General features: G+C 40.4%; 3 protein-coding genes across 7 annotated transcripts; 2 read left to right on the top strand and 1 right to left on the bottom strand.

Moving 5' to 3' along the window:
* Positions 1 to 1670: 1670 nt before the first annotated feature.
* Positions 1671 to 8123, top strand: LOC110980398 (peroxisomal 2,4-dienoyl-CoA reductase [(3E)-enoyl-CoA-producing]-like). The gene is made up of 9 exons (XM_022237033.2): positions 1671 to 2020; positions 2932 to 3000; positions 3397 to 3448; positions 3904 to 3969; positions 4218 to 4287; positions 4450 to 4574; positions 5293 to 5386; positions 5521 to 5625; positions 6197 to 8123. The coding sequence occupies exons 1-9, from the start codon at positions 1926 to 1928 to the stop codon at positions 6403 to 6405; spliced, it is 885 nt and encodes a 294-aa protein (XP_022092725.2). The 5' UTR covers positions 1671 to 1925; the 3' UTR covers positions 6406 to 8123.
* On the top strand, positions 7988 to 15505 carry LOC110980385 (peroxisomal 2,4-dienoyl-CoA reductase [(3E)-enoyl-CoA-producing]-like). 5 transcript variants are annotated; one of them, XR_015425816.1, is made up of 10 exons: positions 7988 to 8123; positions 9378 to 9446; positions 9854 to 9905; positions 10517 to 10582; positions 11747 to 11816; positions 12325 to 12449; positions 12694 to 12787; positions 13252 to 13356; positions 13744 to 14140; positions 14423 to 14555. XR_015425816.1 is itself a non-coding variant. In XM_022237012.2 (9 exons), the coding sequence occupies exons 1-9, from the start codon at positions 8041 to 8043 to the stop codon at positions 14644 to 14646; spliced, it is 888 nt and encodes a 295-aa protein (XP_022092704.2). In that variant the 5' UTR covers positions 7988 to 8040; the 3' UTR covers positions 14647 to 15505. The 5 variants fall into 5 exon arrangements, 4 of the variants coding, with proteins under 4 accessions (XP_022092704.2, XP_022092703.2, XP_086994889.1 ...); XM_022237012.2 differs by lacking the exon at positions 13744 to 14140 and having other exon boundaries at positions 14423 to 15505; XM_022237011.2 differs by lacking the exon at positions 14423 to 14555 and having other exon boundaries at positions 13744 to 14250.
* Positions 15506 to 16176: 671 nt separating this feature from the next.
* Positions 16177 to 26120, bottom strand: LOC110980233 (N-acylneuraminate cytidylyltransferase-like). The gene is made up of 8 exons (XM_022236712.2): positions 25776 to 26120; positions 24808 to 24960; positions 24213 to 24368; positions 21768 to 21906; positions 21025 to 21212; positions 20557 to 20643; positions 19120 to 19257; positions 16177 to 18429 (listed from the first exon to the last, which is right to left on the bottom strand). The coding sequence occupies exons 1-8, from the start codon at positions 25930 to 25932 to the stop codon at positions 18218 to 18220; spliced, it is 1230 nt and encodes a 409-aa protein (XP_022092404.1). The 5' UTR covers positions 25933 to 26120; the 3' UTR covers positions 16177 to 18217.
* Between the last annotated feature and the right edge of the window lie 812 nt (positions 26121 to 26932).

The raw sequence follows: 26932 nt of genomic DNA on the forward strand, positions 1-26932 counted from the left end.
TCTTTTCACTGATTCATTTTGTGGCATTTTGTCTTTCTGCGGGAAGGTCGCCTTTATGAGGTGGTAGATCGGAAATTGGCTTCACCTTTGCAGAAGTATTTATGAGGTGCAGTAGTGAAACATCAGGGACATTGTTGATTAATAAGAGCAAAAATAAAACAAACGAAATACAATGACAATGGCGACAAACGGTTTCATCCTCATATCGCACTGTTAGCGGCACTTAACCTGGCTACAGAGGATTTTCAGTCCGGTGTTTTGACGGTCAGCCACTAATCTCCATTTTAGAGACTGGATAGGATATCACGCGTTTTGTTTGTGCGCAAATTATGTGTCGGCTGAACAGTGGCGGCGCGCTAGCTTCAGGAGGGTATGATCGAGACGTGCACTGCATACATTGTACATTCACTTTATTTAGTAATTATTTTCTGTCTAAAGGAAACAACACATGGGCAATTTTCCTCAATTTCCGCACGTTTTTCCTTGAACTTTAACAAGCTAGCATTGAATGCTTTAAAGCAAGTAAAAATTAATCCCGAAAGCTCTTCAGAAACTCCTAAAAGACATGTAAGTTGTAATAAACTACGTCCTAAATTTAAAAGTGAATTATCAGTATTTATTTGAGTGGAATGTATTTTTATTTCTTACACAGGCAGGAGATTGTCACCAAGAAAAATATTTACTAAAGTACTGAAAAGTGGCATGGCCGCTAACCGACATTGAATGCTAATCAATCTGGTCAGAGTTCATTTACACAGATGTGCGTGGAAACACGCGCCTTCGACTCCCTCAACGTTTTGACCATCGATCTCCATGTCTTAAAAATGGAAATCAATGATTCTGACGTACATGGAATTCCAATATATAGAAATACATAGATTCGAAAATATACGCGCCTCCACAGACATGATTCGCTTCCTGGAAATGCCTTTGCCCGTCATGTTTCACTTTTTGTAGTTTCACCTGACTTATACACGCAATTGTTTTGAAATTTATCTTTTTTCACGATATTTAGACCTCCCGATAAAATCCAAGATGAACAATTAGATGATTTGTTTTGTATAAAATTTGTGAAATAAAAGTTTGTGATCACTTTTTCATGTTAGTTAATGTTGCTTGTATATCCTCATCCTTTTTGTTGTATGATCCATGTTTTGCCCCTGCAGTAGAAAAAATCGGCTCAGGCTACCACTGAGGAAGGAACACAAACATGGCTCTTACACACAATCCGCACACATGCATACGTCATTTCTTGGTTAATTAGTGACCTCGTCTTTTGTACTGAAAAGTCTGAGAAGATCGAGCTACTAGTAGTACGAACTTGATTTTTTTTTTGATTGACCGAGTCTCGAATAAGTGGATCGATGCAAACTGCGAAGTCAGCATGCAAACAAACCCTGCACAATTTCGGAAATCGCGGCTTCGTCGCAACAGGGCGTATCAAATTTTAAGATCCCTCAAAGCAAATATAACGTGGCTTAGTTCTTGTTTTTCACAAGCACTGAGCATGCACATCATACTAAGTTCCCGCCAGACATTTAAAATTTAAAAAGTAGTACAGTCGTACGGTATTGCAAGTATTAGTTGTCTTTCTTCGCAGTCAAAACCGAATCACAATGTGTGACTTTGCTTGAGAAATGCCTAATGCCCATGAACTTCGCTCTACTGAAGTTGTGATTGTAACTGTACTAGTAAGCACGCGCTTACACACACTTTAGTTCCATCTGATACGATTCATTCACTGCATCAAGCCAGCTAAAACCAACTGAACTACCATGGAGATAGGCCACATTCATATTTATAACATTTAGATCACAGGGCAAGCTTCCTTGCCACCTGCATCTGCACTTGCGTTGTGGGTAGATTGATTAGTCATGTTAGTTGGGTCCTGGTCGTGATCGAGTTCGTTCGTTCGCTTTCGTCTGATGAGAGGTTCTGAAGTTAAAACGCAAATGGCCGACTCAACGCTAGATGCTTGTTTGACCAGTTACGACTATGTTTTCAAGCCCGACATTTTACGGTAAATTCCAATCCTGGGCTGCTGATGTAGTCCGTGTATTTTCCTTCCTCCTTGGTCCGAGTGTAGGGTCTGAGTGATTAAAACTCTAATATAATAAGCTGCCTTTAAAAGTTCAACATTTGGGCAGGATCAGGCAATCCAAGGATCTTTGCCTCATTGCCTGTGTAGAAGAGTGAAAAATTCAGTTGCACCCCCCTAAATACCCCCCTAAATGAGAAAAGATTCATACATTTAGCCTGATCAGGCAAGCCCAGACGTCATGCTCAAGTGTTCCACAACATTCAGCCTGCAGCCTGGGATATGCTAGGCCTACATAAAAAGAATTAACAGGCATGGTACATAAGGAAAACTTACAGAATTGCAAGCATGGTGCTGCTCCATGTGACTACCAGCCCACCAAGTTGTTATGGATTTGAAAGGATATGGGTTTATGAATTCACTAACGTCAAATCGAGGTACATTTCTGTGGGGCGTATATTCCACTTTCTCGATCAAACTTCCCCTAAAAAGCCATCGAAACTGGTGTTTATCTCTTTAAATTAGATGACCCATTTTATGGGGGGGGGGGTAAAAAAAGGTGCTTTTTCTCACAACCCTCTTGTTTCCCAAACACATCACACACTTCGCGTGTTGGGTTTCTAGTAGTGATTTGCAGTTCTGTAAGGAAAACAGTGGAAGTACTTTTTTTGAAGTATTTTTTTTTGAAGTATTTGGACTCGATTGACAGTATTGACACTTTAGCATTAGCAGAGCTTATATTGCTTTTAGTAATTATAAGGATACATTTGGTAGCATTTAATTTCACAGTTGGTTGACCCATGGCTTTCAAAGTCTTCGTTTGATCAGATGGAACAAGAACCGTTAGAATTTAGATCTTTAATAGGATTCATTTTATGGTATTTTTCTTTCAGCGGGAAGGTCGCCTTTATCACAGGTGGTGGATCGGGAATTTGCTTCACCGTTGCAGAAGTATTCATGAGGTGAAGTAGTGAAACATCAAAACCCCAAACTATGAAAAATGCGACAAATGATTTTCATCCAACAATCATACTGCTAGCAACACTTACTTGGCTAATTAGCTGGTAACCTGCTCCTAATGTCTGCACATTACTTGCTTGGTATGCTTGGTATTATGTTCAGTGGCGTAGCTCAGATTTTACGAGTGGGGGGCACTAAGAGGGCACCAGCATCTTATGGGAGGGGTACCAGCTTTCATTGGTGTGGGTTAAGTATTTGTTAGCCTTGTTCAATATCCATTCATCCTTTTTTTTTCAGTGGGGGGGCTCCTGGGGGACACTGGGAATTTGTGGGGGGCATGTGCCCCCCCCCAGTGGCTACACATCTGATTACGTCCTCTGTTTACCTACTTTTTACAGGCATCAATGTGACACAGTTATTGCCAGCAGAAATCTGAACAGGTTGAAAGAGGTAAGGCCTAGGCTATACGCCATGCTACTGCCGTGCCGAACTCAATTCAATTTCTTTAAGTTCGGCTTGGCAATAGCACAATGTTAATTGAATTTGGCACGGCAAGCCCTTTAACTCGACTGGGTATGCCGTGCTATCATCGTTCCAAATAGAAGTGGCATGAGATTGCTCTATTTAAGTTTGGCATTTAGCGCAACTGCCGCGCTATTGCCCTGCTATTGTCGCATTCATTTGAATTAAGTTCGGCCCAGCAGTGGCACAGCGTCTAGTCTTGTCCTAAGTTTTCCCAACTGGCCTGATCATTTTAAGACTACAAGCATTGAACTTGTATATTTTCAGTATTTTGCAGTCCTTGAATTGGACTGACTGCGTTGCGTATCCCCATGGGTCTCTAACCTTTCTTGGAGGTGACTTTCATAAAAGGTTTATTTGTGACATTCCCTTGTGTTCATTAGGCAGCCAAGAGACTCGAGACTGCCACAGGACAGAGATGTCTGCCCCTTCAAGTTGACGTCAGAAAGGTAATTTGGAGGCCAACCCATCTCTTTTTGTAGCTTGTTGAAACCCTAAGACGCTCAAACTATAAAGAATGGCATTTAAATTGTTTTTCCTGTGGAATATACAGTTGGCGGCCAAAAATGTAATCTCAAGCTTGCTTACTTTTGTTGATATCTTGATGCTGAGTTATGAAAAGCATTTGTGACTGTATTTGAGATATGTTGCAAGCACATGCTTGCCTGTTTAATCATTTTTTTTTCCTACCACATAGCCAGAGGAAGTGTTGCGAAGTGTTGACCAAGCTCTCAGTCACTATGGGAGAATCGATGTCCTCATCAATGGTAAATATACACACAAACGTCTCATATCTGTTCCAGCCGTTCAAAACTCATTCATTCATCATGCTTCAATCAATAGATTACTAGCTGTGGAAGCAAATGCGCCTTTGATGTTGGTATGAACATCATGTAAGATGTTTACATCTCACAACACCTGTTTTTCAGGAGCCGCTGGAAATTTCCCGACTCCAGCCAGTAGACTCTCCTTCAACGGTTTCAAGACAGTTCTTGACATTGATGTCATGGGATCATTCAACATCTCCAAGGCTGTCTATGACAAGTATATGAAGGTAGGCCAAGGTTGCCAACATCTGCCAATTTTGTTCTCTAGCACAAATTGCAAACTAGCCAATTGTAAATAAAATAATTATGTACTGTTCAGTATGTGCCCACAGCTATCTATTTAACCCTCCTATGCTGAAGTCACTCTTTGGGTCACTTGGTAAACACCTCAAAGAAGCACAGCTGTGTCATGTTGTGCACTCCACCAACAGTCCCTCACAGGAATATCAGATTGCACTTTTGTGCTGCCCAACAACTGTGCTTCACTGTTTCATGTGCATAATTGTGCAGTAAACCAAATGCAGCGAAGAGGACTGCACAAAAGGCCAACCGTGTACACACTGAACCTGTGCATGTTTGTGTTCCACATAGAAAGCACATGCAAGAGAGTGACTGTGGGCACTCGTGCATATTTGTGCTGTTAAATGAAAGGAGGGTTAATGGATGGTTCCAGAATAAAAAACTTTCCACTTTCCATGTTGGAGAATGCCAGAACTCCCTACTGGATCCTGAATAGTAATTTCCGTTATTTGCAATTGGTATCCACTATCCAGAGCTGCCATGAATCTTCTTCACTGCAAAAAAATTCAGGACGATTTAGCATAACATGTTTAATGGTGAGCAGGCAGGTTTGTTAGTGAAGCAAACTTGTTCGCAAATAATGATTCCATTAAAGTTAACAAAAATAAGAACCACTTTTTGGAAAATTTGTTTTCTTTTCTGTAGGATCATGGAGGGGTTATCATCAACATATCTGCCACTTTGCCTTATCGTGGCCAGCTTTTTCAGATCCATGTCAATGCAGCAAAGGCAGCGATTGGTAAGCATTGTACTGCCACACTGCAAAAGAATCCACCTGTAATTTTAAGTTACTGCTTTTGAAAACTTGAAAATCATGACATATTTATCATTTCACCAGACTTAGCCATTTTATTTGGGCTTTATTTTACCTAGACTCCATGACTATGACATTGTGCAACGAGTGGGGCCCCCAAGGCATCCGTGTGGTGGGCATAGCCCCAGGACCGATTGGTGATACTGAGGGTCTGAGGAGGCTGGGTAAGATTGCCTCAAATTTATTGTTCAAGTAAAAGCGGTGTTTATTCTTTGTAAATCTAAACAAATACAGTGAATGTCAATAGACCTACCCCTTAGAAATGTAAAGAAAGTACATCAAACATACTTCATAGAGGGTGAGCATTTGGGGCTCGAGGAACAATTGGAAAAGTGCATGATTAGTAACATTAGAAGCTTGAGGTATGAACTGGTTTATAGAGTTATCAAAATCATAAATTATGACAAGAGGCTCTGAGTGTTCAAGGGGTAATAATGTTGCAAGAAGGTTTGCAGATGGTTCAGTTACGGGTGTACATTCATTCTTACAGCGATTTCAATTCAGTGAGCTTGTGAGTGTCCAAGAGCTCGTGAGAAACAATTCATAAGGTTGCTCAGTTGAGACTCGTACTGGTGAAGACTTGTCAAGTACTCAACCACAGAGCTTGTGGTGATCACATGTTTGGTTTGAATCCAGTGTGCATGAAGTCTGAAATGCCAATATCAATGTTTTTTGACGAAACAGGAAGTTTTGCAGGCCGCATATATGTCTAACATATAACAATCCTTTTTCCAGCTGGTGCGGGCATGCTTGGTGAGGAGGTGCTGAAAAAAATCCCCCTTCAGCGGATTGGTACCAAACGTGAAGTTGGCGATTGCGCTGTCTTTGCAGCCAGCCCTGCGGCCAGCTATATCTCGGGCAGCACTATCGTGATGGATGGTGGACACTGGATGACCTATGACAATAACTTCAGTTTCTACGCCAAACCAAAGGGCAAACTGTAGAATGGACTTTGACAAGTGGTCATGGAATTGTCATCTACCTGGCGTAACAGGTGACGTGGCATAAATGGCTATTTTGTAAATATTCTGTGGGCACACAAATAAGATTTCATTCATTTGATGATTTAAAAGTAAGTAGGAAGCAGTGATTCCCCCAGTCTCCAGACACCTCATCCAACTTGGGTGGGGTTCTTTAGGCCACACCCACCTCTCTCATTACATTTTAGTACTTAGAAGCGGTAGATAATAATTTTAATAGTTTGTTTGCATTGAATGGCCTTAAGCTAAAGCACAATTTAAAAAAAAAAGACAGTAAAATAGTTTTAAGGTTAACATTTGAAATTAAGGGTAACTCTGAATCCGTGTATAGTTGCCAAAAAGAATGTGGCATTAAAATTAGACCGAAATTCTTGCCATTTCAAGATGAAACTGGAATAGTGAAAAAAGTTTCGAAAATTAAATTATGTGTTGATTTTTTGATATATTGCGCTTAGGAGTATTGAGATTGCATCATTGATGGAAGGCACCATGGTCGCAATTTTCAAGAAATGATTTTTTTTAAATATTTGATTAAGCGATGTCCTTGTGACGGCGTAAACAAAACTGTTACAATAAAGGAACTGTGATGTTACAAAATGAAATGGCGGCAGCCTCCTTATATCTTTTCCTATCCCCAAATTATTAAGTCGTGTACAATACTCTATGTATCTTTCAATTCCCCCTTCCCCCATCTTTAGTGAGGATATGGTCCCATTTTCAAGTTCCAGGGCGTGGGGTGTAACTCGTTGGGGAATGATTCAATCATAGTCCGTCCTCCCACCTTTTCGTGGTGAGCAAAAAATCGAAGTTCACTGTGAGGTTTTTTCTGACTTACCAAGACTAAAAAGATTGCTCAATAAGTGAAAACAATGGAAAAGGTCAAAAACATGGCATTTTGATGTAAGATTTTGCATAAAGGCAATACCATGGAGGTTCTTCCTACCTCCATGTATGACATGTGACTTGGACTTGATGTTTCTTGACTCGAATACAAGTCTGATACAGACAACACTAATTTTCCATTTAAAGTGTTATAACAGCCGTCAGAAAGCGATAACATGTCCCAAAAAGTGAAATTTAGCAAGGAAAATTCCACAGCATTTGCATGTACACTTACCTGGAAAACTCTTCTTTTTTTTCTTTTTTTTTAGACAAGTCTCAAAGGTTTGTGCTCAGGGGCATCAAGTGTTGTCCGTATACAAAAGGTTGAGCATTTCTGTATAGCTCTGGTGGCACACTCTGTGAGAAAAGTACAAATATCAGCAGTGAAATAATTTTTTCCCAAGGCTACCTGACGGGGATGCGGAGAGTTAGGTGTCGCATTGCGGCGACTTGAGGGAGACTATCAGCAAAACACGAGTTTGTATAGTCTCTGCTTAAGTCGTCTTGGCGCCTAGTTAAATTACCCTTGGCTAGGCTGCGCTTGCCCGGCCCCCTGCCCGGCCCCTGCTGATTCGAGAGAGATAAAAGGTCACCGCATGAGCGTAGCATTATTTGACCAGTGGGCATCGCATGACTGGGTTCGAAGTACAGGGTTCAGGCTGTACGCAAGGCCAGGCCATGACCACATACCACACAGTGTGAAACGTCGAGCTAGAAATGGCTGCCGTATCTGCAGACAAGTTTGATTTTGATGTGTGCATGCCGACGTATGATTACGTTTTTCAACCAGATGTCTTGAGGTATGGCTTAGCCTTAGGCCTAACATGCCTGTGGAGTGAAAATAATCGATTCAATATGTCCGCGTGATAAGTAGCCCCGTGCCATTTATGATTTACGCGTAGCCTAAATTTGATAAAGATGGGTCCATTGTGGATTATGATGATTATGTAATGCCCCAAGTCGACCCCTCATTTCGACACTTACTGCCAGACTGTGAAAACTAGTGACCTGGCGACTTCTTCAGTACGTAGCAACAGATTCACTGAATCCATGTATAGCTACGGGCCAATTGAATACTAAATAGCCAATTGAATCCATGTATAGCCAGCGTCACAGATGTGGCTATAGTAGATGATAGGCCCTAATAACATAATATTTTCTGTGTGTTTTTCAGCGTCCCTTTTCTTTTGTTCCAACTCCACCTTACCATAGCCATGCCTACAGTCAAGTCTGGCTTGCTTTGGCCATGTTGGCCTGGATGTTACTTGTTAGGTGCATTGGTCAATTAGCATGATCACACGATTGCGTTGTGTATTTTAGTCAATTTTGTATCATCTTAAACTTTGACCTTGCTTCCTTTTTTGTTACAAACTTCCACAGCTGCAAAGTAGAAATAAAAGACGATTGCCCAGTGGCAGAATTTTTGGTAAAGTGTGCAACAAGCGGTGTAGCGAGTGGGGGGGGGTGCACGCCCCCAATAATTCTTTTCATTCGGCAAATGAAACTGAAATTGATGTCAGGAATTATTGATGTACATCGACCAGTCGGCAAATTGACCCTGGCACACCCCCCCAAAGAAAATGCCTTTGCCACGTCGCTGTGTGCAACAACTTGAACAAGATCAAGAAATAAAGCAAAGATCGATGATGCAGATCGGCCAATTGTGCACAACAAGGACATTCATGACTTGACCATTTTTTTGTTCCATTGCTTCATGTAGGCCTATTAACTAATCCAAATAATTTGGAGTTTATACTCCCAATCATTGTTTTCTTGGGGACAGGCAGTGTCCTACCCCCTCGCAATCATGATAGTGCCCATGCCTACAGGGTTTTCATGTTTTTGAAGTGATTGGAAATGCTGGAACCATAGGATACCGAATTGTGACGTAATTTTGAACCAGAAAGTGAAGTGCATATTAATGGGGTATGCACAGGTTCATGCGCTAATGCCCATTCCATACATGTACATATTATGTTCATGACTTATACTGACTTTGGTAAAATGCAATATGGCACGCATAACTGACATAAAGTGCATTTTGTGCCATACAGAAACAAGGTTGCTTTTATCACAGGCGGTGGTTCAGGGATCTGTTTCACCATTGCCGAAGTTTTTATGAGGTACGAATTGATAATGTCATGTTTCATTGTTTAAGTGATTAGTGATTTTTCTGAATATAATCAGCTGTGAATGTGTAAAGCTGGCCCATCTGTACATTTGCAAGTCTGTGCCTAAAATTAATGACGGAGAGCCCTTTTGTTTGAAACAGACATTTAAAGTCACAAAAACCTTGAGGTCAAAATATCTTGTCCTACTTTCCTACCCCTAGAGCCATGGGCTTTGTTGTGCTGAACACCATAGTTTTATGGGTATTGCATTCCACACTAATCGCCAAGTAATCAGTAAAAATAGAAACAGTCATATTCTCTGTACAAATGTGAAAATCCAATATCAGATATTCAAGCTAATGTTATTGTCCTCTGTTATTCTCTTGAATCCCAGTAATTCTTAAACCTTGTCTTTCCAGGCATCAGTGTCAAACTGTCATTGCCAGTAGGAATCTTCAGCGGGTTCAAGTGGTATGTCCCCTCGTGTACATTACATTTTGCCAACTGAATCTCATTTTGCCAACTGAATCTCAAACATGTCCAACCTTTAATTAAACATTTTGTGATAGATCAGTGTAAACCCTAAGTTCTGGTAGTGTCAGTATCTAGGAAGTCATGCATAAACAGACCTAAACATTAATGACTTCACACTTTGATTGCACATGCTCTGTCCTATGGGGGCCTCATTGGATCTTGTCCGACTTCACTGTCAAAAAGCAATGTCATAATAGTAGAGATCTGTCGCCTCATTCACATGTGGTCATTAACGTGATCCAGCGATAAATTATAGTCAGATGATGAAAGAGGTATTTTTAGAGTCTTTGTTACCCAGACTAGATGTGTAATATGTGTGTTTGAAGTCATAACCTTTTTTTTTTCTCTGCAAAATTAGTTAAACAGTAAGCAGAAAATTTTTTGGGTAGTGACAAGATTATGGATGAAACTTAATTAGATTCCTCCAATGTAAAGTTGTGGAAACGTCGACCAGAACAGCATTATCAGGATTCGTGAATTCAACATGATGCTTCTGTACTTTTGTACTATAAAGCAGAGAATCATTTATCACAACATGTTTTTTGCAGGCTGCTAAAAAATTGGAAAAAGCCACTGGCCAGCAATGCTTACCACTTCAGCTGGATGTCCGAAAGGTATTTACCTCAGACTGGCTAGAGATGGCCATATGGTAAAGACTAGACTGTTTGAAACTAAAAAACGCCTCGCAAAAAATCCTACTGCAGGGAATTGCACAAACTTTACACGCTGCCTTTCTCTGCATTACTATACATGTAATTAATGATAATTTATTCATTTATAAAGTGCAAATGTCATACTGATATGTTCAAATGCACTCTACAATGAAGACATAAAACAGGGTCGAGCCAATGGCATACAAGGGCACCTCGGGCAGCCGCCAAACGACCCACATCCATCTATATCTATAGAAAAGATACAATAGAAGCAGTTACAGTTTTAGAGGTGGGAGGAAAACCTTGGGGAAGAAATTTCTGGGTAAAGCCCACGGAATCAGGTAGGGACTGAAAACCCAAGCCACATGTAGACCGAGCCAGGAATCGAACCCAGGCCACAGAGGTGAAAGGCAAAGAAAGAACTACTTTGCCAATCCGACTCCCCATCCAGTTCGCTAAATCTTTTGATTTAATTTTTGTCGATACATAGACATTGCAATATTACCCTTTCTTCCTGGCTTGCCTTGAACTAGAAATGGACAGCATGGGACAAGTTGGGTCAAGGACCACAGTTAACCATAGTTTGACTAACTGATCAAACGCACGCTAGTTGACGCTGGTTGGACTTAGTCTCGTCAACTATTCGCGACCAACCAATTGAGGTTGGTCACATTGTTGATTGTCATTTAACCATTTGTAATAGCAGAATGCAGAGAGGACCACTTGTAAGAAGTGCTGCAAAACCAGTAAGTCACTAGTAAATGACCATTTTGACTTTTTTGTTTGTTTGCTGTTTTGCCCTTCCTGCGGCCAATTTTTTTCTCCTATGACCTTACAATAGTTGACTAGGGTCGTTCACACTTTTACTTCACTGCATATGCATTAGGTAAGTCACAAACCAACCACTAGTTAACTAGTGGTCCTTGATTGAACTTGCCAGTGGTTTTGATGAACTTAACCCTAACCCTCCTCAATCCTTCACTTGTTGGAGGATTGAGGAGGGTTAGGGTTAATGAGAGGTTTGGGGTTTCCCTTCATTTTTGTTTTCTTTCACATATTTATTTTCGTTGATTTCATTTTGAGGCGTCATTTAAATTTTGGGTTTTTTGTTTGTGTTCATTTCAGCCTCAGGATGTGATGAAAGGTGTTGATGCAGCACTTGGCCACTTTGGAAAGATTGACATTCTTATTAATGGTAAATCATATTGACATTGAAGACTCTTAACCATTCTCAACTTGGTTGACAATTTTTTTTAATCCTCTAATAATCAGGCATGCAAATTTTCCTCAGATGAGCTGATTTTCATTCACACTCATATCATTGAACATTGAAAAACACTGTACAGAGTCTTGTAAATAGTGGAACTGCCTCGTTTTTGTCAAACTCCAACTTGCAGGCCTGAATAATGAAATCTGGTTTTGAGAAGACAGATTTTAATGTTAAATTTCACTCAACTCAAAATATGTAGTGTACACATACTGAAGGTATAGAAACATGAAATTGTGACAAACCAGATGAACTAGTGAAGTGATTGTTTTTAAGTGGAGTTCATTTATGCCTAGGTTAAGACAGTTTTTGTGAAGCTTTGTTTTGCATTTTGGTAAGGAGTTTAACGTGATACTCAGAATTTAATCAACTCTGTGCAAAACTCTAGAATTACAACGGTAATTTTGTGCCTTTTGCTTTGATCTGTGTGGTTAAGGTGCTGCAGGAAATTTCTTAGTCCCCGCTAGCGGCCTTTCATACAATGGATTCAGGACAGTTATGGATATCGATGCTATGGGAACATACAACACCTCCAAGGCTGTCTACGATAAATACATGAATGTATGTATTTAAAGCAGGTTTCTAAATTGACTTTAGAAAAAAACTAAAAATCTCTGTCGCCGTACATTTTTCCTGTACATAGAACTTTGACATTTGAGTTTGCAAAAGATTCAAGAAGTTAAAAATTCTGTACTTGACCTCACAATGGAAATACCGTTGATGAAAAGATGCCATATTCAATCTCTTTGTACTACATATACATGTAAATGTGTAGGTTTAATAGATACATTTTCTTTTCCATTAGAAACATGGGGGTGTGATCATGAACATCAGTGCGACGCTTGCTTACAGGGGTCAAATGTTCCAGTTGCATGCTGCAGCCGCCAAGGCAGCCATAGGTAGGCAGAGCAGGCATCTTCAGGCACTTTGTAGGAGACTGGAGTATCCAGTCAACAGATTGGAGTAATTCTGAAGTGGATTGAAGGGCAAGTGCGGTAGGAAGTCGGGGTTAAGGATCTCGTATGATTCTTCATAAATCATTACATTTTACCTCTTAACAGAGCATGCTCTGGTGAAAAAACTACATAGGTGTGCCTGGCCACAGATTCATACAAGCTGGTCCAGTCTCTTTGCAGCTCTTCTTGTCATGTAAGAAAGTGCTGTTGCAATTTTTTTTGCTGTGACTTGCCAGAGTTTATTCAGTATGGGCGGCCCTATGAGAGATGATAAGTTTAAGTGTACTGAGGCATCTCCTGTCTTAGCCTCTTGTCATTGCTGTCTGGTGGTGCAATTTTTGATCCAGACTTCTTCAGAAGTTGGGGTTTCACTCGATCAAGAGAATTGTATTTGTCTACACTCACAGATTCAATGACAAGGACACTGTGTAACGAGTGGGGCCCCCAAGGCATCCGTGTGGTGGGCATAGCCCCAGGACCGATTGGTGACACTGAGGGTATGAGGAGGCTTGGTGAGTCACAAAATTTACCCATCAAGCTTGCTTGTTGGTCAGTTGGCTGCTCAGTTGGTTGATTTATCGATTAAGCGTTCTTTTTAAGAAACTGGCCAATGGTTGTTGATTGACTAGTTAATGGTTAATTTATTGGTTGTTAGTTCAACTAATTGCTTGCTGCATTGCCCAACAGGTAAAGTGGTTGCTGAATGGCTGGCCAGCTTCATAGTTAGTCAATTTTTATTGTTGATTTTTGAATTGATTGCTGGGTAGGCTTGTGGATAGAAGAGATGGATAAGCTAAAAGATGGATGGGTACTGAGCATACTGCCCTCATTTCTTAACAAGCATTGGGGAATGAGACACATCTTTAAGACTAGACTTTACAATGACTTAATTTTCCTAGGAGGTGGCTCTCGTAGGAAACAGGAATTGGAGAGGAGGTTTCAGAACATTCCACTCCAGCGGGTGGGGACCAAGCGGGAAATTGCCGAGTGTGCCGTCTTTGTGGCCAGCCCGGCCGCTAGCTACCTCACGGGGCATACCATCGTTGTGGATGGGGGGAGTTGGATGACAGGGGATAACAACCAGGAAGCCATGAGGAGAAGGCTGCTTGATGCCAAACTGTAGATTTGAAATTTCACCATCTACCCCTTTTTGAGTCCTGCACTTGGAATATCCTGGGTTGTGACAGCTTCACAGGCTCCTTGTGCAGCGTAGGATCTGAAGGTCTTTTCTTCTGAAGGTCTTCTGAAGTATACGTGTCAAGCAAGGGGTAGTTTCAGAATGCCACTTACAAACAGGTGGAAACCAGTAATTAATTCAGCATAGCAATTGTCATTTGGTAAGGGGGTTGTGGGAGGCGGATGTTACATTGTGAAGGGGCGGAAGATACAGTCCCTTATAGACCATGTTTGATCAGCCAGTGATCACTCATCTCGTTCTGGCATCCTGCAAATACTTCAGAGTTCAAGTAGTAACAAGAGGAATTGCACCAGTATGCGATTTAATACTTCTGTCACAGGGAGTCATTGTACCTATTTTGCCAATTGACTGGGGCCTGCACAATTCATACAACTGCACAGGTGGCGGTTTCTTGGGTAAGGAAGGGTTGGACAAGCTAGCTCAGAACCTGCCGCTCCAGCGCGTGGGCACCAAGTGCGATATTGCCGACTGTGCAGTCTTCCTAGCCAGCCCGGCCGCCAGCTACATCTCAGGGCACACCGTGGTGGTAGACGGGGGCAGCTGGATGACTGACGACAACAACATAGAGGCTATGGCAAAGAGGGTGGACAATGCCAAATTGTAGGTCTACTAAGGATCAATACTTGTAATGTCTTGTTACTGGAGAATGTCTAGGTTTTAAAAGCGTCAACAGGTTTTTCAAAATAAGTCTGGAGGCCATAAAGGTAATTTTGTTTTAGTCTACATTAGAAAAGGCAAACTTTGCTCCTGTTAGAAGTAGGGATTAAGTTTAGATGTTACAATCTTAACCTGAAAATGGCTGAAGCTAACATACCTTATATGGCTGAAACAAGTCCCTCTTGGAGAGAAGTTAACAAGCCTTCTAAGTTTTTCCATATCTGAAAAGCTTAAAGACTTCGTGATTTTTTTTTATACATTCAGAAGGTAATTTGCATTTGAAGTCACTGTGTACTTTGACATTTAAAAAACCTCAACCCAACCTCAGGTATGTGAAATATAGATATAAAAATTGGAGGGTCGAGGACCGTTAGGGTCACTCTGTTGTGGATAAATGGAATGTAGGATTTTTTCAGAGTTCCAAGAATTTTTCATGTAAATTTTCCTTTGAGCAACATGCTGCTGTCTAAAGCAATAATTGGAATAATTTCAGTCAAGGTGTTTGCTCTTGAAGGAAATTTAGTTCTCACTAATAAATTCTCTCTGTTAATTTTACAAGAGGTGGATTCCCTGTAAATTTAAGGCAGTTTTGAGTATTTTTGCACTGCTAAATTAAAGTATCCAAAGACTTTTTGCATTATTTCTAATATGTTAATGAATCCAGAGGCAATTTCCTTTTTTGTCCAAATTATTTGAGCATTCCAACGAAGAAGTTGTATATTTTGGATCAGTCAATATTGAGGCTTGTACTTTTACAAATTGCAAAGCAATCATGTCTAATAAATTTCCAATTATATATTTTTAAATTGTGTGTGATGTCACTCAGGAAAAGAAGGTGTGAAGTCTTAATCATAATCAAGAAACCTGTTCATCATGGCTGAGATCTTGTATTACCCTTCAACTCTGAAACAGGCCCAGCCTAATTCGCAATACAGTCCACTCCCAGTAGGCCTGTGTACTGATGATGTCTTCCTTTGTTAACGTGCACTTTCCCGTGCCTATTGGGGGCTCACAGTCCACTGCAGCTTCTATTCTTAATACGATCAGACGATTGAAAGTAAGGAGTCAAGACACAAAATGCATAAAGGTATGTTAAATTCAGACATTTCAGGCTGCAAATTTTGTGGAAGAGTCTTTCAGGATGACTCGACACGTAAAATCAAAAGAAAAACTAACGACAATTTACCGTGAACTAACGTACCTGCGATGGTCATGTATCTGCATGTGCAGTGGGCGTGGTTTAAACTGAAGTGGCTTCGCATTTACGAACCGGATACTTCATGTACTGTGTGGACTCCGCAGGCATGCGCAACAAAGTTCAACACAGAGAGCCTCAGTTTCGATGCGGATATGCGCAGACGGCGCTAATGTGAAATCCCTCTACAAGAAAGCACACAAAGTGTGGCATCAATACAGAGGTGGAGCCTCGTGACCTATACCAGTCTCTTCATAAATTGACGCATGGGAAAGCCACTGCTTGGCATACATGTATCTCCACAGACATCACTTCATTTCATAGTGGGGGGATATAAGCACAGGTACAAATCCTACAGGTAGTGAAGTCAATGGCGATACAGTGTCAGTGGAGGGTAATACATTCATGGTTTGACAGCACAGCGGACTTTGACAGCACACCAGACTCGTCCTTTGCTCACAGGTGGACTCCACATACCTCATGCTCCCAGCAAAGAATGAAATAACTTCAGTTGAGAACTTGAGAGTGGTTATATCCTGTCAGTCCCATATGAATATGTGGAATATAATGGTTTATATAATCCACACACTTCCCCCTTCCAGGATACAATAGTTCACTCCTTCTCGAAAAGCAGCTTGAAAAGGGGAACATACGACTACAAGAGAAGATTATTTGAAACAATGCCAACTGGAACAGATTCTTAACTCCAGTAGGCAGAGTAAAACAATTTTGATGACCATTATTGTCAAGATATGGACACTTTTTTGGCCAAATCCAAACCTACTACCACGCCTACAATTTTAATTGGTCATGTTTTATATTCTCCCTTTAAATGCTTGAAAAATATACAACTGAATAATGCTTATACAAAGGGGAACAATTATTCCTTCAAACAGACTGTTATATTGCAGGTTTATGATGAAAAAATACTTCCACCTTACTAAATGAAGACATTATGTCAATAAAAATGTCCTTTTCAGGACAAACCTACTTGATTTAGCAAACAATCTGATGGAGTAAGATAAAGCACTATGTTACCAATCGGCAGCACATTCAGAGTTAGCATAGTCTTTCCAAATGTGTTTTCAAGTTTCCTGTCAATTTTCAAATGCTTCAAAAGACTTCTCTGAGCAATCTTTATGCTGTTCAGGTAGATGAGCATCCAAACTGGAATTCAAATAGACATACATTTGGAATGTTTCATTTTTTTCTCTTGCTAATTACCAATGTTGAAATCCTGTACTTGAGCCACAGACAGGAATGGGTTATAATGTAATTCTTGCTACACTTAAAAAATAATACATGCCAACATTCCAAGACAAGCCTAAAATGTTAATGGCTGTTGCACAGTAGCAGCATTGGTTTACAACAACGCCTATGAATAGTACACAGGCCAGCCCAAAGCTTACAGGCAATTTTACTAGGTATACTATTTCCACCACTGTTGCCTAGCAACGAGCTGTGAAAGTCGAGGGACCAGAAAACTCACTTCCACAGGCACACAGTTAGATGGCACATGTGTCTTACATCAGCTTAGTATGATGCTCTGGTAACTTAATGGGAACAAAAAATGAAAGGTCTTGCTTACATGGCCCGTAAAAGATAAAACACAATCGAGAACAGCTAGTCATTTCAGTGATGTTGTAGTTCCTTATATTTCATCTCTGAATACAGTAATTAAAAAAAAATCAAGTCAATCACTAAATTCCCATAAGATCAATGGCTGACCGAAGAACACCTGTGTTCAATCATGTATTCATTCATTTTAGGGCAAGCTGGGCTGATCCTATCAATCTCATCAGACAGGCTTACTGAAGTTAGTTGCCACATTGTGTACTATACAATACACTGTAAGATCCCACAACCATGAAGGTTTGTGACCTCAGGTCAACTCAAACTGACTAGTTTAAGCACCGTTCACATGGAAAGGTGTCATAAATTAGTCACTGGTCAACCAATGCTCACAGAGCACGTTGATCAAGTTTTCAGCTGACACAAACATATCATTCCTCACACTGAGGAATGACGTACACTATAAAGTTTGTAACTACCTCTGTCTATAACTTGAAATTCGGCCAACAAGCCACTGCAAGAGGCTCTGGCATCCTGTTTACTAAAACATATGCCATTTTTGATGCTAAAATCATTTCAGTGAGTTGTAATCAAATAAGACTGGTTCTATTTGACTAATGGAATTTGAACATGTTTTGTTACACTGTACCATTAAATCAAAGAGAAATCCATGATAACTGCATTGTTATCATTTCATGTTCACCATTCAGAAAAATCCAGTACAGCCTCCAGGCTTCGTGCGAGGAGCCAACTATTTAGGCGTGGCACACCTTTCTTGCTCCAGTGCCGACTTGGCTTTCTCGTTGATGAGGAGAAGGTACTCGCAGAAGTCTCTGGCCGCACCCCGGCCGCCGGCCAGCTTGGAGACAAAGTGGACTGCAGTCTGGACAGGGGTTTGGGCATCAGCCGGACATCCGCTGACCCCGCAGCGTTTGAGGCACTCAATGTCGGGTGCATCGCAGCCTGTGAGTTGCAATGTGAAATTGAAGTGTGTGACTTAAAGGGATCTATACATGACGGGTCATTGTCTCGTAGTTAATTTGTCAAATTAATGGAATATCTACCACAGTGCCATGACAAAAATAAGGATTCAATTTCCAAAGAGGAGATCTTGAAAAGAGCGCTCAGCAATAGATGAATCCAATGATGTTTCACTGATCACTTTCAATGCCCCACCCTTTAATACAGGAACGGAACAGTGGCTTCATACAACAGTTCTCACAATCTTTATTGCCACTGGCTGGGGGGGCCTCTGCAAGTGGCCAGTGAGACCGTCATCATAGTCACTGGATTCGTCACTATCTGGACGAGACAATGGTACATTACTACAACTTTTACAAATTATATGGAAGTGAACTTGAAGCTTTGGAAAGTAAAAAATTCAGACTAAGGGGAACATTTCTTTTTGGCCACAAAATTGGAGCATTTAAATTTTGCAGATCTCTCCTGATTATTAAACTGTTTCTATGTCAACATTCATTGAAAAAAAGAAAACTACACAGTTTTGCTATAGGGGTTCAAAATGGCATTTTAAATGTTGTACTAAATTTAACAATTGGAGACAGCATAGAGTTCAAGTATGCGTAAGTTTGATGTGCCCCAACCCACCCACATAACCTCGGAGCACACCCACAAGGACAGGCAGTGACTTACCCATGATGGCAATGTCTGTCCAGTCCAGCCCCAATTCCTTCTTCCACTGTTCCAAAACAGCCACTTTGTCCTGACACCCCATGGTCAGGTGAAGGTTTAGTTTGTCTGCAAACTTTTGGTGAGTCACGTTCTCTTCGCCTGCAGGACAGGAAAAGAATCATAAGTAATTCAGAATGCACAAGCTCAAAGGGGGGGGGCAGATGCAGAGTTTAGGTTTACATGTAGTTCACATAGCTTTGATATGAATTTAGTGAAGTATGTGACCAAATCCCACAGTTTTGAGCTCATCCCAGTAATAAGCCTTTTGTGAGTTATATTTGAATAAAATCTGGTACACTGAGTTCTTTAAATTCACACGAACAAAACAATTTAAATTCTCCAAACTAAAGACCCTGTTGCTATACCTCGTGAATCAGGGCAAGCATATGCTCAATTACATAAGTGAGAGACGCCTTAAAATAGACTGGTTTCAATGGATGAGAAGGGTACAAAGGAACCAGTAAATTCCAAAGATGGTGGCTGCCGTAAGTTACATAAGAGACTCCTTGCACCAATACACTGGTTTCAATGGATAAGAAGGGCACAAAGGAACCAGTCCATTCCAGAGATGGTGGTCGCCATGCAAAAGCTTGCCCTGAATCATGAGGTATAGCAACAGTATATGCAGTCTGGGAATTCAAAATATCACCTTTATGTCAAATCAGATAACTCAGTGTACCACATTTTACTCAAATGTAATGTGCAAAAGGCTTATTCTACAGAGTACCAAAGTGTGACGTCACTAAGAACCAGGAAGTGCTGTACAAATGAACAGAGTATGCGTGTATATTGATTCATGTGCTGGTTCTCGTGCTGATGTCATTCAACACGCGTCATTGTGCATGTGACATTCAATGTGTGGCGTCACTTAGAACCAGGAAGTGCTGTACAAATGAACAGAGTATGCATGAATATTGATTTATGCGCTGGTTCTCGTGCTGATGTCATTCAACACGCGTCATTGTGCATGTGACATTCAATGTGTGGCGTCACTTAGAACCAGGAAGTGCTGTACAAATGAACAGAGTATGAGTGTATATTGATTCATGTGCTGGTTCTCGTGCTGATGTCATTCAACAAACGTCATTGTGCATGTGACATTTCCACTTTGGTACTCTATAGCACTGAAGAGAGCATACAGGCTCCTTGTTTAGTTGCATTCTTCAGTTTTCTGATGACGATGAACATAATATAGGAGACAGACGTTGAAGATTTTTACTAATGACAAGATTGTAACAAAGGTCTATTACTCAAACTTGGCACTAGTGACTTTCATCTCATTTTGTTAGATTTGGTCACACATTTGATCTTACTGTAATGGACTTCTCACATGAGGAGAAAAGGGCCTTTGTAACTTACGGCTCAAGAACTCACGACATGTAACTTTGGACAACTTACAACTAAGAATCCGTACAGTCATTCCCTTTGCTATCAATGACTTGATCCCGATGGAATCGCTGAAGTTGTATGAGCGGAACTCCTCACCTGCCAAAACAAGTGTCGAGGACTTTTACTTGTGCTGTTCCATTTTATTTTAAATACGCCCACGAAAAATTGGCACAATGAAGAGCAAACAAATAAAATCCACATCAAAAGAGCTACCAAAACAAGACAGGAAACTAACAATGAGCCACAGATACCAAAAATATTATTGGATCTTGTTGAGAACTAAAGCTTTCTGGAATAAGTATGATACGCAGGTAACAGCTACCTTACATGAAAATTGCAGCACATTCAAGACTGAAGTTGCTGTCTCCTTCCAAAAGACTGCCTCCATCCGACGGTGCAAATGTCAGTGGCAGTACATTCTTGTTCAAATTGGATTTGAGATTTTCATAATTTTACCAAATACGGTGATCCACTTACCAGCAGAGGTGATGTGTAGCATATTATCCGTGAGAACACCATCAGCTGCAAAGACTACAAGCCGTGCCCCATGAGGCTTTTTCTTGCCAAAGTAACCGAACTTGATGACCCGCTGTTCTGCGATTGGCCAGTCAATGTCCGTGTCAATATCGATACTGTACTCAGGACCCATCTCAAAGTAGCCGATCCTGGTTGTTACAATGACAAAATATGAAAGTAAGGAGGACTTGAAACATGAGTCAAGAAAAGCTGCATCTGCCTTTGATTAATACTGGCCCAAAGCACGAGGTAACTTAATATTTTGATTTACTGCAGGTGGTTTTGGTCTCAATCGTCAAGGTCACGTTTGCCAGATGCCCTGCTCAATGCAGCATGTTATAGTTGACAGAAGTGAAGAGCCACCTCAGATGACAAGATCCAATCTTTGGGCCAACCACTACCAGACCAACCAACTGTAGTCCCTGCCAGACCGATATCACAGGAAGTCAGGAACCACAAGTGCCACTGTTCAGTGTGACAAGTTCCTATTTTTCTAATTGTCATTTAACGCTAAGCACTTGTGTTGACAGTTTAGCAGGGAATTCATTGAAAATTTTACACAGTTCGGAAACCTTGTGGAACCAATTTACACCAATATAATGAATTAAAAATTTTAAAAGACCTTCACTTTTTTCTATAGAAACTGAAAACGTTGAAAATTTGATAATTTTTTTCTGCCCTTTTTTTCCCACTTTTTACTTTACCTCCCTCCCTGGAAGAGTCCACTTTCAAGTAGTTCCCGAGTTGCAAAATAAAACGATCCATTCTCACAGAGTTGGCCCGACCAGTCCTGGCGCCGTGGCCTCCTGGCTGGATTGAAATTTTCTGCCTCGGTCTGCTCACCTACAAAATGCATCCATTAAAAAATTGAAGACAAAAACTGGCACACATTTTACGTAATACTCTTCTTGAAAATCGATATGAAAATTTTTTACACAAGACAATGGCCAACCAATGTAAAAAAAAAACCTGGCTTCAGCGTAGCGGGGCAATTATAAAGCAACAACCAGGAGATAAAGACATTTTAGAATGTGGCTATACACTACAAATACAAGGACATAACACAGATGTGCAAAAAATGCTTTTCTCTGCAAAATTTTTCTAAACTAAGTTCAGAAAATGTGTGTTGCACACCAAACTAACATTTAGGCACTCACATATTAATCTGTGCAGAATACACAAACAACTACAGTACATGTATATGCATGTTTCACATTCTTGCCTCAAATGGTTCCCCACAAAATAATGCCTAAAACTTTCAAATGTACTATATCCATTGTTGTGTACAATTCCCTACATAAAACATTTATTCTGAAAAACTTTTGATTCTGAGAATGATGTTAATTGTGACCCAATTCTGCAAACTATCTTTCCAAACAAGGCATGCAAATACACAGGCCTGCAGCCTTTCTCACAGTAGAAAGCACTTGCAGCTGGCTTACTAACATAGGAAGCACAGGCGTTATTGATTTTACCAATTTTAATGATTTCAATGGCCGTATTGATTTTTACTGAATTATGCAGACACGTATAAATGCACACCAGATATCATGGTAAAATATTTCCAGAGGAAATGGGTCTTTCACTTGGTTTTGGTCAAAACAAAATTCATTCGTTTTTAATTGGCAATTTTTACCTTCCTTTACTCAGTGTCATAAGCACATGTACAATGTATGTTGCACTGAAATGAATTGTGCTTAAAATTCTTTGTACTAAACATATTTTATGCACACATGCAAAGTCAGATAATCTTATGTTTTGTAAACCTAGCTACTATGTCATATCATGAGACACAAAAGGCTTCCGCATGAATTCCTAAATAGATCTGTGCTAAGAAAACTTATTTACATGTGATTTGTTAGAACAACAGGACATGTATTGATAGTTTTGAATTCAGCAGAAAAAGAGCCTTCCAGAGGTATATACATGGAAAACTTAGGGTAAAAGTATCAGGTGACGAAGGGACATTATTCTGACAGCTTTGCGTCTTTGTTCCCGACATATTTTCACCATTTCAGACCAGGCACGAATCATACTTTCGTCAAAATTGCTGAGAAAATGCAATTTTTAAATATATGATCCTGTGAAATGTATGGAATTAAATAGGAGACTCTCATACTCTTTCCGAATATTACAAAACCTAAAAATTGACCTCGGCTTCAATATGACTTTGAACCCTCAAATAGGACAGAGTGAGATGTGACTTTACTCTCATTCTGTCGTACCAGGTTACATATTTTGTAATGAGTACCATCCTAGCATCATGCGTTCGTAGGTTTCCTTGGCAAAATGAAGTATAAATTCTCAACAGCAGTTTCTAATTGTTGGTTTCAAAAATTTGAATGGGCCACAATTTCTTCCCGAAATACATGTATACACATGTATGAGAATAACTTAATTAATGCCAACAAATGGACTACATGGTTTTTCTCCAATTGACCTAATTCACAAGTTGGCCATATTGAATTAAAAGCAAGGTTAACTCTTTTATTTTGACACCTGAGCATAAAAAGGCAGGCAATGGAATAAAACTTCACAACAAATTAATGTCATTTATACTGATGAAAAATTTTAAAATTAAATTTAATTTAAAATAAATAAATCTTTTAAGCCACATTTAAAAAACTGAAAGTGAAGCAGCACTTTGCGGAGTGCGGATTATTGAAGTGTTCCTTTGTAGTTGTGCTTTGTGTTATTATTGTTTTGTAACTCTTGTATAAAATAAGTCATTCTAATTGTGTAAAAATAGTAATTATATAAGCTAAAGAAAAGTATATTAAATATGTTTAGTTGATCTTGTATCTTAGTTGATCGGTAATATCTTGTTTACGCACATGCTCGTTGTTATGTCAGTCGACCGGGTCACCAAATCAATTACCTATCGGTGGTATATTTCTGCCAAAACGACCCCTCACCTCTAGACCTTAGATTGCTCTTCAAACTCAAGGGCCAAGGCAGATAGTTTAGGTTTAGGTAAGGTGACTTTCTTCACAGTTGGAAACAGTTCGCCCAGACAGGCAAGACCTCGGCTGGCTCATGGGAATAAAATGCCACAATGGTCTGGCACCACCCCGTTTAACAGATTACATTGAATACAATAGATTCTGGGAACAGAACAAAAAAAGTGTGAATAAGGTCTATTGAAATACCTGCTTTTTTGACTTCCTTCCATCGAAGGAGGTGATTGCGCGAGACAGCAAATACTGAATCGTAGCCTTCATTCCTGATCATGCGGGCAGGGCCCTGTAAATGCCACGGTTGAAGACAGGGTGATGTACACTGAATCTGCCCAACTAATTCAACCTCTGAGAAAAAAACGAAAAGAAAAGGTAGATCATCATGAAATTAAGACACACTGGTGTTTTTTTGGCACAAACTGTGACAATTCCGAGATTGTCCTGAAAAGTGAAAAAGGAAGAAAATCCTGGACTTTTCTAACATCAAAATTAGAATTTCTCAATATATCTGACAACCATACAATGCAAACTTTCCTTGAAGAAAAATATCTCAGAAAGAGTCCAAGATTTTCACAAGAAAGCTTTTTATGGTACTTTTCTGAAAAATACTGAAGTGATTCTGGAAAGTCCTCAAACAGTCATAAAGACGCAAATTTCATGACAATACAGTAACTTAGATGTTACGAAAATGACAACTGTTACGGTCAAAAATTTTCTTTATTGAACGAGAACAAACAGAAAATTTGTTTTGTTGGTGTTACAAACAGATCAAGTCACCTGCAATTACCTGGATGATATTTCAAAAACTCCTGGACAGTCTCAATGGATGTGGAGGCATCATGCGATACTTCAGCAGACCTGCGGTGAACTTTTGCACCCCACTCCTCCGAGATACGAGCTATCTCATCATGGTCTGTGGAAACCCACACACTATCAAACTCTGTACACACGTAAAAACAAAAAGATTATTTAAAATGCAGCACGTCATCATTGTCATTAGCAAAGATCGTACAGCGCCAAAGGTGCAAGATGGATAACTCTGCCCAAGAGGTGTAATTACCATGGGCGCCATTTGAGCAAGCGATACGCCTGTGCGATTAACGGTAATGCTTCAACGCAGGCTCACCAGGTGCACGTGACTGCCACGGCGCCTGCGCCTAGCCTATGCAGTAATGTGCATTGCGCATGCGTACCGCTTGCTCAAATGGCGCCTATGCCATTACAACGTTTTACGTGTATTCGCGGTGAAGTTCTCCATCTCGCGGCGCTACACGGCGCAATACGATCTTTGATCATTAGTATAATGTGGGCCATGCATGTCTTTTTGTAATTTGGACTATAGATTGTTTTCCCTGGTATCTGTCCTGAATAAGGCTTTTACTCGAGACTATAAGCCTTATCGCAAATACTGCATGGGTAATTTTGCACAATGGTGGAAAGGCATTGTGGAAAGGAAAAAGAGGCAATGTTTGCTCCTTTTTCCTTCCCACAATGCCTTTCTCCCATTGTGTAAATCATCCATGCAGTATTTGCGATAAGACTTACAAAAATATCTGGATTTAACTTTCCATTTCCAGAATATTCTTCAACAGCTGTAATTTGAAAAAAAAATATAGTCACCTGACAAAAGCTGTGGACATGCCCTAAACCTGACCGATACCACAACCAATCAATCATGCAGAGCCACCGATCCTTCCTTGATTTTACAATATTTTCAATGGAGCTTGAATTGGTTCAGTGCACCCGTAGGCCTACCTTCTGAATCTATGGCTGCTCTCAGAACCCAGGAAATCAGCGGTTGACCAGCAAGTAACTTGATGTTCTTTAACTTGATCCCCTTGCTTCCACCCCTCGCTAGAATCAGAGCAGCGAAGTGACCCTTCCTCTTCACACTCGACGGCAATTCCGCCATAGCTTTTGAATTGTCGATGATAAGATATGATGCAGACCAGCAAGTTTGCTTTAGACAACAACTTTTGGCAAGGAGAGGTTCTTCCGATTTCCACACCGAGCGACCAAGCCCCCATATGATTCAAGCCCAGAAAGAGTACCTCGGTGTTCCCGGTCCTGCAGGGTAGGGCCTACACGTACAGACGTAAGTTACCAATCAACGCACTCAGGGAGTCGTGTCCCCTCCTGCGCGCCGTTGCAGTATGAAAGGCTGTTAACGCAGAGCCATACTACTACAAAACACGGAAAGGTATGGGAGGCCGATTGAACTCAAGCAATCAAATGAGGAACAGCTTTATGCGAAATAAACTATCTAGTAAAATAAACAAGACAGGACCAGGTAGAAAAAAAATTCAGAAGTAAAGTTCATAACATTTGTCTAAGAGTATAGAACTTTTGCTGACCGACTTGCAAATTCTTGAAATAATTCAGCCTCAACTGCATGGCTATAACCATACATCATAGAAGCCATAATCACACGATCCTGTAAAAATACATATAGCACACCGTCATTTCCCCGGATAAAAAAGCTTGAATGAAAAAGACACTTACAATTATTCCCTTTTCAATGAATTATACATGTGATCAGTAGACGTAATTTTAATTGAGTGCTAAGGGTTGCTGCGTAAGTATGCCTTTTGCATAACCACTGTGTTAAGACTTTAAAACAAATATTTATTAATTTAAGACTTGATGACTATTCCCACCACATGCCAGGCACATGTTCTCGATGGATCACCTCAGGCACTGGCGTACAGGGGTCACACCCTCCCCCCCCCCACACACACAGCAGGTCCAGCATACGAAAACTTGGAAATGTACACAACTTATGTACAATCGGCTTTGGATGCCCCCCCCACCCCGAGATGCAAGCAGGGTGTCCTCCAGAAATTTAAACTTGTTATGCCACTGACGGAAGATAAAGGGTGAATATGCATATGCAGCTGTGAGCAATGCACTTG

The sequence above is a fragment of the Acanthaster planci genome, linkage group LG07, assembly GCF_054643075.1.
Source record: "Acanthaster planci isolate LZ-2023a linkage group LG07, COTS_SCS, whole genome shotgun sequence".
NCBI classification, from domain to species: Eukaryota; Metazoa; Echinodermata; class Asteroidea; order Valvatida; family Acanthasteridae; genus Acanthaster; species Acanthaster planci.

What these genes read in the sequence shown, in the direction of transcription:
- LOC110980398 (XM_022237033.2), top strand. Translation starts at nt 1,926, where the DNA reads ATGAGAGGTTCTGAAGTTAAAACGCAAATGGCCGACTCAACGCTAGAT. An exon ending in TTCAAGCCCGACATTTTACG is followed by an intron (nt 2,021 to 2,931) that starts GTAAATTCCAAT and finishes TTTTTCTTTCAG; the next exon opens with CGGGAAGGTCGCCTTTATCA. An exon ending in GTTGCAGAAGTATTCATGAG is followed by an intron (nt 3,001 to 3,396) that starts GTGAAGTAGTGA and finishes TACTTTTTACAG; the next exon opens with GCATCAATGTGACACAGTTA.
- LOC110980385 (XM_022237012.2), top strand. Translation starts at nt 8,041, where the DNA reads ATGGCTGCCGTATCTGCAGACAAGTTTGATTTTGATGTGTGCATGCCG. An exon ending in GATTGACATTCTTATTAATG is followed by an intron (nt 11,817 to 12,324) that starts GTAAATCATATT and finishes TGTGTGGTTAAG; the next exon opens with GTGCTGCAGGAAATTTCTTA. An exon ending in AGCCGCCAAGGCAGCCATAG is followed by an intron (nt 12,788 to 13,251) that starts GTAGGCAGAGCA and finishes CTACACTCACAG; the next exon opens with ATTCAATGACAAGGACACTG.
- LOC110980233 (XM_022236712.2), bottom strand. Translation starts at nt 25,932, where the DNA reads ATGGCGGAATTGCCGTCGAGTGTGAAGAGGAAGGGTCACTTCGCTGCT. An exon ending in AGCAGCCATAGATTCAGAAG is followed by an intron (nt 24,961 to 25,775) that starts GTAGGCCTACGG and finishes ACGTGTGTACAG; the next exon opens with AGTTTGATAGTGTGTGGGTT. An exon ending in GCTACACATCACCTCTGCTG is followed by an intron (nt 20,644 to 21,024) that starts GTAAGTGGATCA and finishes TTGTTTTGGCAG; the next exon opens with GTGAGGAGTTCCGCTCATAC.